The sequence below is a fragment of the Abramis brama genome (genome assembly GCF_963993115.1).
Source record: "Abramis brama genome assembly, chromosome: 4".
NCBI lineage: Eukaryota > Metazoa > Chordata > Actinopteri > Cypriniformes > Leuciscidae > Abramis > Abramis brama.
Window position 1 is genome coordinate 33,724,211 of NC_139966.1, and position 11,228 is coordinate 33,735,438.

At 41.3% G+C, this 11,228-nt stretch overlaps 1 protein-coding gene across 1 annotated transcript; it reads left to right on the forward strand.

Moving 5' to 3' along the window:
- The first annotated feature begins 8,733 nt into the window (after positions 1-8,733).
- LOC311081840 (uncharacterized protein) lies at positions 8,734-10,719 on the forward strand. Its single transcript, XM_084112544.1, has 3 exons — positions 8,734-10,087; positions 10,198-10,306; positions 10,399-10,719. Exons 1-3 carry the CDS (start codon positions 9,892-9,894, stop codon positions 10,484-10,486), a joined length of 393 nt encoding a protein of 130 aa, XP_083968670.1. The 5' UTR covers positions 8,734-9,891; the 3' UTR covers positions 10,487-10,719.
- Positions 10,720-11,228: the final 509 nt, after the last annotated feature.

An 11,228-nucleotide genomic window follows, 5' to 3' on the forward strand; every position in this document is an offset into this window, starting at 1 on the left:
GGTCATTGAAGTCTATAGTTTAAGGTACCATTTGTCAGTTAAAGCCTATACTTTCCATTTAGACTAAAGTGTCCTATCCTGAGAGAATGAACTTGTTATCTTGATGTTTTGAGACGAGACTCCTGTTTATAGTTAGAGCCTAGCCAAATCCAACCTTGGAAAAGATGTGTGTCGGGTGTGTGTGTTAGTCTTCTTGCTTACAGGTAAAGGAACCACTGGCATTGTTGGAGATTGACTGAGTTGTTGTTCGAGACATGCTGGCACCCAGCAACCCAAATTTGCGACCTGGAAGGTCACGACGTGCCTAACTTCAGGGTCCGAGTGTCAGCGGCATAATCTATGGAGATATGCTTCTGTCTATCTGTATATGTGTGGAAAATTACTATGTTTATCAATTTCTTAGCCAATCAGAATCATTCAACCTGTAAGCAATGACGTAGCTTAGACCTTGGAAATGGTATAACTGCTGTGATCTTTGTAACTGTAAGCGGGGCGGCCTACAAACTCCTGTGTGAGTCTTGAAGCTGAACTTCTGCTGATGAAACTGCAAACTATCTTCAGTAAAACTTTTCTTAATTTTTGTATAATTCTGACTCCAGGTCTTCTTTCAAACATCTGGTCCATGGGTCCTAAACTGTTTACCCCTAACAAAGTCATAGCCTAATTTTTATTTTGAAGTAAAAAAGATAAAATTAGACCCTTTCCCAGAATTAGTACAGAGGACCCAATAAGTAGGCTAGCATGTTAACTAGTATTATTATTTTTAAATGTAATTCTTAATGTAATTAATGGGGTTATTATTTTAATATTTCCATGAATTAGATGTACATTTCAGACATCTTTGCTTTCATTAATTTTTCCTCTTTGTAACGTTGCTATGTGACCATAGAATTACCAGTATGGAACGTCCACCTAAAGTCACAACGGGAACGTTATTATATGACCAACAGAGGACCATGCGAGAACGTTCTGTTAACGTCCCAAATGTCCTCTTTGTAACGTTGCTATGTGACCTTAGAATAACCAAAATGTGCCTTCCCTCTACCCTGCAAACACGTCCACTTGGGGCCCACATGGGCCTCACTTGTGGCGCTTTTCCACTGCATGGTACGGTACGGTTCGGTACGGCACGGCACGCTTTGGCGCTTTTCCACTGCATGGTACGGTACGGCTCGGTTCGGTACGGCTCACTTATGGCGCATTTCCACTGCATGGTACGGTACGGTACGGCTCGCTTCGGCTCGCTTTAAATGGTACCACCTCTGTTGAGGTTCCAAGCATACCGTACCGATACTAAAATGTGACGTGAAAACACTTGCAGATCACTGATTGGTCAGACAGAATCGTCACTACCAGCGTCATTGTATTTGCGACACGAGACACAATACCCGCTAGATTTAAATAGCCAGACAACAGCCAACGCGGTAGCACCTGTTTTTAGAGGATTTACTTGACAAAAGAAGTAAAAAAATTCAAAAAAAGAAATGGCTGAATCGTGGTCAGTGGACGAGGTGCAGACGTTCCTCTCGTTGGTTGCCGAGGAGCGGATCCAGCGAGAGCTAGATGGGGCAACACGGAATGAAAAAGTGTTCCAAGAAGTAGCACAGCTCTTAGCCGCCCACGGCTACCACCGGACCTACAAACAGTGTAGGGACAAATTAAAAAAACTAAAAAGTGACTACCGAGCCATAAAGGATCACAACGGCCGGAGTGGTGCAAACAGAAGAACGTGGAAGTGGTTCGACCAAATGGACGCTATCTACGGAAGTCGACCTGCGAGCAATGGGAGAGAGGGTGCCCTGGACTCGCCCACCTCGTTGTTGGACAACACAATCGAGGATGGTACGTAACTTTGTGTACAATATATTAAGTTTGAAAGCTTCACTTTATTGACCATCTATACTGTAAAGCTTTATTTTGTTTTTTTACATGTATGCCTATTCAATTATTATTTAAATGTTCTGGATTTGTTATTGTTGCTAGTTTGATTTGTGTTGCTGTAATTTGTGCATTAACAAACATTGTACAAACTTTTTGTTTCAGATGCACTGTCTACGATTGACTCGTTAGCACTTTCTCCGTGCAGTGATGCCTCAACGTCCAAACTGGTGATAGCAGCGTCGCCACCAGCATGACCGTCGACACCAGCAACCTCCAGCAGCACCAGCAGGACACCAGAGCGTGTGGTACCAGGTATGAAATATGACTAAAACACTTACTGTTACAAATCATATATTTAGACTAAGCTTACCTAATCCTTTTCTTATGTCGTTTTGAAAGCCTGCACTAAAATTGGATATATCATGAAATCCTGTTGCTCACCATAAATACATTATTGCTAGCTACTGTAACTTTGATTAGTTCACACTGTAGATCATGGGGTTGTTAATGAACAGTTCTTTCATAAATTAATTGATATGTAATAATGTTAGCTTTATTTTTACTCTCAATTTTTTATTTTCTTTTTTTAGCAAAAACCTTTAGAAAAAAAAATCACAATTATAACTTTTGTTTCTTTGTGTCCAGGCAAGAGGAAACGGAGCATGCACCATCAGGAGCATCTTGCTGTTTTAAGAGAGATGCAGGTGGCTGATATTCAACAGCAGGAACTGAACCGGGCACAGAGGGAGCTCCATTTGCAGATGGCAATAGATGAGGCCCGGCAAGCAAGGGAGCAGGAAGCGGCCTTAAGGAGGGAGGAAAATGCACAAACGGCTGCATTCAATCAAGCCTTTCTCAACGTAATGGGGATGCTTGTACAGGCGATGAGTGACAGAACAGAACAGTGACAGAACCGACAAGAACAGAACTCTCTGCCCGACTAAAACTCCCTAGTCCATACTTCACGGAAATAGTTATTTTTTTAACTTGTTTTTCCTGTGAATGGTTTTATACTACATACGTTTGTGCACAACGTTTAAAGTTTGCTTAGTGTACATTTTTTACTTTTAAATTTGTTTATGTCTTATTTATATTTTTTATATTTATTTTTTGCACTACATACATTTGCACATTTAAAGTTTGCTTGGTGTACATTCTTTACTTTTAAATTTGTCTTTATATATGTCTTTATATACATTTTTTTGCACTACATACATTTGCACTTTGTTTAACGTTTGATCTGTTTACATTTTTTTCAATAAAATTTACTTGTCAAACGTGTACTTTCCTTTTTAATGGTGCATGTGGATTAGAGCAACAGGTATCATCAAGCTACATGTCACAATTTAAAAGATTAATAGTACACTTTTACTTAAAACTCACTTTAAACCGCTATTGAGTATTTGTATCATATTCCGCTCGTGGTTTAAAATAATGTTTGGACATAAAATGAACAAAAAGGCTATTCTGTATGACAAAATATTTAAAAGAACATGTGATAATTATTTCTCCAAATATGCACACAATTGGATATGAGCCCTGATGAATGCTGTATATTGCATGTAAGTGAACACAAACCTGAGAAAACATGATTGACTGCATTATGAGTGATAATTCCTATTCAAAATATCAAATGTCACAGATTAATAATTTTGCACTCCTGGAATAAATTAAGAATTTAATGTCACTGCAAAGCAGATTTATCATAAACAGTGGTCAAATATCAAAGCTGGAGTCTTACATCTTTATAATGATGCTATTTATTATTAATATTATATTTATAATAAATGGGTAAATAAATATGCAAGGGAAACTTTTTCAAATACTCCACAAAAGTTTATTTACAACACACTTTACAGAACAGACATAGTCAACTATTCAAGTAACGCATCAGAGCCTCACGGACATCCCTGCCCTCCTCCTCTACAGGCTGTGCCAGTCCCAGCACAGGCTCTGCTGCTGAAGGTGGATCCCATGCACTCTCATAGGCCTCTCCATGACTCTCACAAAGGTTATGTAGAGCACAGCATGTCAGCACCATAGATTTCACAAGGTCGACCGCACAGTCATTTCTTTTCATAAGGCAACGCCATCTTCCTTTTAATCTACCAAAAGCATTTTCAACCACTACACGTGCTCTGGAGATTTTCATGTTGTAGACCCGCTGTTCCGCTGTTAGCCGTCCAGTGTCAATGAATGGTTTTAATAGCCAGTTCTGCAAGGGATAGGCAGAGTCTCCAAGGATGTAGTAGCCAACATTCACCCCAGCAATGTTTTTGGTGCTAGCTGGTATGTGGTTTCCACGGCTTGCCATCTCCCACAGTGTGGACAGTCTCAAAACCCGAGCATCATGCAGGCTTCCAGGCAGTCCTGTGAACACATTCCAGAAAAGTCCCTTTCCATCCACAACACCTTGAAGGATGATGGAGTGCCAGCCTTTACGGTTGAAATAGTCACAGTGATAGTCTTGTGGTGCTATTATGGGTATGTGTGATCCATCAATAGCACCAATACACTGTGGAAGTCCCCATCTGTTCTCAACGTAGGCAGCCATTTCTTTAAACCTCTCCTGATCTGGAAAACGAATTTGTTCTGGTACCAACAACGTCTCTGCTGCAGCACAGAACTCCTGAACACACCGACACACAGTTGAAATGCTTGCTCCAAAAAGATTGCTCCAACACTTCTGTACTCAGAGCCGGTTGCAAGCTTCCACAGTGCAATGGCTACTCTCTTCTTTAGAAGTACACACACGCGGAAGTTTGTGTCCCGTCTCTCCATCGCAGGACGCAGTTTGTTGCATAAGTAAATAAACGTTTCTTCCGACATTCGAAAGTTCTCCAACCACTGCGTGTTTGTAAACCCAGGAACAATCACATCCCACCACTCAGAAGCTCTGTTAAATGTCCAAACAGATGGTCTGTGGCGGCGACTTTGCGAAATATGATACATCTGAAATACACAGAGTACACATTTTAATACATAAAATTGGCAGCTAAATTCATTATATGCTTTGTGACAATATAGCGATTGAGACCCTAAACAAGATTAGCTTACCCTCGTGCGCCGTCGGGCAAACCGAGTGATGTCGTCATCTTCGCTTTGTTGTAAGAGTTCCCAGACTCTTTTGTTTTTTTTTGCAGTAATTTGTTTTGCTGCCATCAGCCTCATTTTAAACACATTTCTCCGTCTTGAAGTTAAAAACATCCACATGCCGAGAATCAAGAACACCATCCCCTCGATAGGCTCCATTGTTCTATGATTGTTCCTGTGTTGTGCGTTTGAAATATGGCGCGTTTAGGATGATGTCATGATAGTAGATGCGGCAACTATTAACGATCAGTCCCACCCACTTTGAAGCGGTACTAACTGCAGTGGAAAAGCAACCGAGCTAAAGCGAACCGAACCGTGCCGTACCGAGTCGAGTCGTACCACGCAGTGGAAAAGCGAAGCGAAGCGAGCCGAACCGTTCCGCGCCGAGTCGAACCGTACCGAGCCGAACCGAGCCGTACCATGCAGTGGAAAAGCGCCATTGGGCTAGTTGGGCTTCGGCTGGGCATGGGCTCAGAGTGGGCTTTGTTGTTGGGCCCCACATGGGCAGTAGATGGGCTAAACTAAGTGGGCTCCAGCTGGGCTCCACTCCTAAGATATTATGTTTTCTATATAATAGAAATAGATATTAGATATAAATATATAGTATTTATACTATTATAAAATATAGCCTAATATAATATCTTATATTTCTAATTTCTGTAGTTTTTGCATTTTTAGTTTTTGTTATTTATTATTAGATATTAATATTTATATATTATTTTTAGATATTATGTTTTCATATATAATTATTCCAAATTGATTATGTCAGACATGGATGCTATTTTTAACAATAGCCACTGGGCTAGGTCCACTTTTTATACGAATTTTATTAGACTATTAAGCTATTTAGAAGCCATAGCAATTTAATAGTGGTCTTAAGCACTATACGACTTTCAACAGACAAGTTTGCCACAGCAGGTTTCCCCACAAAATGTTAAAACCCTAAAGTAAGAAGTGCGCACTCTGTGCAGCGCACATCCGGAAAGCTCCACCCCCATCACCGAGCGAAAGAAGTTTGCCCAGCAACAACTTTGCCGCCTTTGAGTCTGCTGTCCGTTAAGGATCCATTACGGTGTCGTGTGGACAAAAGACAGGTAAGAATCTGCCTCAATGTAGGCTATAATAAACAGGGGATGATTTTACCGTATGATGAATGTTAACCAAAAGCTTTTTTGTAAAGTATTAGTTAAGAGGCCAGGGAACTAGCTTTTAGCGAATATAAACCAGTGAGGTAACGTTAGCTTCGGTAACATTAATTAAACCTGGTTAAAGCATGGCGTTGAACAGACGAGTTTAATTTATTAAGTCAATATCATGCATATGTTGAGCTTATTTTGAGTGGTTGACTTGAATATATTGTTTAGAAGGATTTGGTTGTGAACTTTGTTAGCAAAGCAGTCGAACAGGCATAACGTTTAGCAAGCTGTTAAAAAAAAAAGCTGTAAAATGCCCATTTCTCCGCTTTTACCAGCTGGTGGCATTTTAATGTTTGCACTTGTATTTACAGTTAAAGCAAAAACACAGATGAAAGTCCATTTGAATGTCAGCAATGTTTTATCGGCTAGGGTGTCGTGTCAAGGCACTTATTCCCGCCAGGATTTGCATCCTCTGGCCGCGGGAGCACGCAGAGAAGCGGAGTTTGCTGCACTACGAATTCACCTCTTAAATGGAACAAATAGCGACGTGGAAGGGTTTTCCATAGTAATAAGGGACTAATTTATCTACATAAATATGTTTATTTGTCTGTTACATTAAGGCGACGTGTGAATTGTTTAATGCGTCGTTTAATATTGTGGATTGATCGACAGTGTTTTCCATATTGCCATGCACCTTATAAGCTACATAGGCCGACTGATACAGGGGTTATCCTGCATTTTTTCGTGGCCAAATTTTTTTGTCCCGCCAAAGCCTTATTTTGATCGGTGAATGACTGCTGGGCGAGCAGAGAGAGAGAGACAGACCCGCCCGCCCGGCCGCGCGCGCGCACTCTCACCGTCTTCAAACAACACGAACGAGCAGAGAGAGAGAGACCCGGCCGCGCGCGCGCACACTCTCACGGCGCTGATCCACTTGTCCGTGCGACACTTCTGTCGCGCCGCGTTCCACTATATTCCTATGGGTGACGTCAAGCGACTTTGACGCGCCCGCAAAGCATTCCGGGAAGGCGGCGCTTCATTTGAAAAAATGCTGCGCGTCAAAAAGCTGGCCGATGCCCATCTTTATGCAAATGAATTCTGTTGAACGCGACGCGGCTATCCAATAGAAGTAGAGCATATGGAGACGGAGGGAAGTCTCTCGCAGGTCCTCTGTTTTAATACGCTACATTTCCCGCTCGGTCAAAACCACGCCCATAGCAGTAAACGCCCATCAACGTACCAATGTGGGGAGGCGTCGCGACACCACGCGACAGTCGTGTCGGGCAAGTGGATCAGCGCCTTCACCGTCTTCAAACAACACGAGCGCTCGCTCTCTCTCTCTCTCTCTCTCTCTCTCTCTCCCTCACGCATATTAATCGAAATCAATTGACACACAATAGTAAAAGGTTAGGCCTTAACAGAGATTAATGCTATTTTTAAAATAGTGTACTGATCAAATTGAAGGCTACTAGAAGAACAGTTGGTAAAATCAGCCACATTAATACCAGCTTCACCAAACTATATGAATTGCAATTGTACTCTAGAGTTTGTCATTCCCGATCCCCTGTAATCATAGCTAAAAACTAAAATGCTTTTTTTATTTTCTATTTTTTTTAATAGAAATAATGGAGTGTTCAGAAAGAACTAAAAGGAGGAAAATATCAGCGAAAGTGGAGGAACATTTGCGTCTACTTGAAAAGGAGTCTATGATTGATGATTTGTTGGCACATGATTCTGAAAAGGAAAACCCACTGGATGATTTGTTAGAGCATACTGAAAACGAAGATTCCACGGACACTTTCTACGATGCTTGTGATGAGATTTGTTTTGAGAATTCATCAAATGATTTAGAAGATGAAAATTCCTCAGATTCTTTTTATGATTTTAACATTTCCTCATTTGATGATTTGGATTCTGAAAACTGGGTGCCTGGTTGTGATAGTGACTGTGATTTGCATGGAGATGAATGTTCTGACTTGGAAGATGATAATGATGATGATTCGCATAGGCTTGCAGAGTGGGCTGCAAAATTCAACATACCACAAACAGCGCTGTCTGCACTTCTTAAAATCCTAAGGAGAAAGGGCCTTGATATCCCAATGGATGGCAGAACTCTTATGTCAACTGACAGATCTCGCAATGTGGCGAATATGGCTGGGGGGTCCTACTACCACTTTGGAATCGAAAATGCTCTCATAGCTGAACTAACATCTTTAGGACATTTAGCAAATGTGACTGATACTCTCACACTTCGAATTAACATCGATGGATTGCCCTTATTCCGTAGCTCCAGTATGAGTCTGTGGCCTATTCTGGGTATGATTAAGGAAATTCCAGAGTGTAGTGTCTTTGTAATTGGAGTGTACTCGGGTGTGTCCAAACCCGCAAATGTGCAAGAGTATTTACAAGAATTCATTGTAGATATGAAAGCCGTTTCTCAGAGTGGTATTGTGTACAATTTCAGGGTACCATTACCCGATGCTTTTATTTGTGATGCACCTGCTCGTGCCTTTCTTAAATGCTCCAAAGGCCATACAGGCTATTATGGGTGTGAGAGGTGCACTCAAAAAGGCCAGTACATTAATGGGAAGGTGGCTTATCCTGAAATATCAGCAGAGCTCAGGACAGATGAGCAATTTGGTAGGCAAGGCTATCAACAGCACCAACTGTCAGCCTCCCCCCTAAATGATTTGGGTATAGGTTTAGTTACCAGTTTTGTGTTAGATTATATGCACCTTGTGTGCTTGGGGGCAATGCGTAAGTTAATATTTCTTTGGTTGAAGGGGCCGCTGAAATGCAGGCAATCTATGAAGTTCTTTGTTGTAATGTCAGCATATATGGTTTCTATCAGGCAATATTTACCTAGCAATTTTGCAAGGAAACCACGATCCTTGTTTGAATTCAGCGCATGGAAAGCTACAGAGCTTCGTCAATTTTTACTTTACACTGGCCCTGTTGTTCTCCTCAATAATATACCCAGTATAATGTACAGAAACTTTTTACTTCTATCGGTATCTATGAGAATTCTTCTGAGTCCTGCCTTGTGTTCTCCTGACAATTGTGACTATGCTGAGGAGATTTTGAAACTCTTTGTAACAGATTTTGCTGCAATTTATGGCACTGAATTTGTCAGCTATAACATGCATTCATTGATCCACCTAGCTCAAGATGCACGAAAATTCGGCCCGTTAGATAGTGTTTCAGCTTTTCCCTTTGAGACCTTTTTAGGTAAACTGAAAAAACTTGTCCGTCGGCCTCAAAACCCTGTCCAACAACTCGTCAGGCGGATCCATGAGAAGCAGAAAGTGGCAAGCCAAAAGACCACATCAGTTTTCAGCCCACTTAAACAGCTCCACTTTTCTGGACCATTGATTAATTCAATTGCAACATGGGAACAATACAGGCGTTACAATGATGGACAGACACTGATCTCCTCCTCTCGTGGCGATGACTGTTTTTCTGTAGGGGGATGGATTCTTATTGTGCGGAACATTTTGTCACATTCTGGAACTGTTAAAGTCCTGTGTAATTTCTTTGAAACTGCCAAATCCTTTTTCACCTATCCAATGGACTCATCATGTCTTGGAATCCTTTTTGTTTTTAATTTATCTGAAGACTTGCAGCTGTTACCTGTGGAGGAGTTAAAAACAAAAATGGTGTTATTGCCACTCAAGACTGGATATGTGGCATTGCCACTCCTGCACTAGTGTGCTATTTATTTTTTATTTTTTTTGTTTTTTTATTTTTTAAATTTTTTGTATGTATTTGTTTTTCTTTAAGCATGTTACCTTTTGCAATAGTAGAATTTATAAATAGTGGAGGATTGGCAGTTATACCGACCAAATGGTTTATCGGGCCTGAGGAGGATGAATGCTACTGGCCACCAGCAAGGATGAACATGGCAAAGGCGGTCATAGAGCAACAGGACCCTCACACTGACTGGGCGACATACAAGTTAACTGTCAAGAGAAAAGTCGGTAAGGTGTCCATTTGTATGAGATTATCTGACATGATGAGTTCACTGTTGATTCGGTTTAAATTAGCTCTGAATGAAACTAATTGCCACTCATTTGTCTCTTTCCCAAAGCAACGTATGAAATTGCCCGCACAAAATTAGTCGAGTATGAACAGAACACAGATGTACCAACCAAGTCCGATTCTACAGAGAAGACGGGAAGGGGGAAGCGCAAAAAGAGGTGAGGCTATTTGAATTACTACTACTAAATGGATGATGAAAATTTGAATTTGAAAAACTCGTTGATTGTGCTTGTATATTATACATTTCTAGGCGAGTGATTTTGTCCAGTGAGGATGAGGATGATGACAATTGGTCCGGCAGCCAAATCAGGCCTACACCTCCACCCACCCTCAGGTAATCACCTCCACACTGTAATTTTTTTTACCATTTTGGTGATGATCGCTTCCTTTGGTTGGGTGGTTTGATTCTTGGCTTTTTTGTGTGTGTTTTTTTTGTTGTTGTTGTTTTACGAGATTTTTACAGTGTGGATTTTTAAACAGTCCACCGGCTCCATCCACCCTCAGATCTGTGCTTACACCTGCACCGCCTCCATCCACCCTCAGGTCAGTGCAGACACCTGCACCGCCTCCATCCACCCTCAGGTCTGTGCTTACACTTCCATTTCATTATCTTCTCTCTGTCTAGTGGAATGAGTTTTCTGTTGCGAACTGAGCTCCTTGTAGCGCAATGAGTTTTCTGTAGTGAATCGAGTTCTTGTGTCTGTCTCTGCCCGCGAACTGAGTTGTGTGCTATGTGCTTGTTCTTCGTATTGTGTTGTCTACTTTTTCATTTGCTCTGAGGCATTGGTTAACAGCTGTTATAGTGGGAAGAGAACGCAGGTCAGTATATCGCGATATACACTGCACCCGTAGCAGATGATTGTCTAGACACACTAGGTAAGAAGTGAGCGCCACTCCTTGTATTTTTGTTTTGTTAGGTAGGTTAGTTAAGGTGCCGGATGCACCGAAGATTTCGGTTTAATTTTTAGGTTTAGGTTTAGATTAAAGGTGCTGTAAGTGATGCAACGCGTTTTTTAGGCCAAAACATTTTTTGTCACATACAGCAAACATCTCCTCACTATCCGCTAGCTGTCTGTCCCC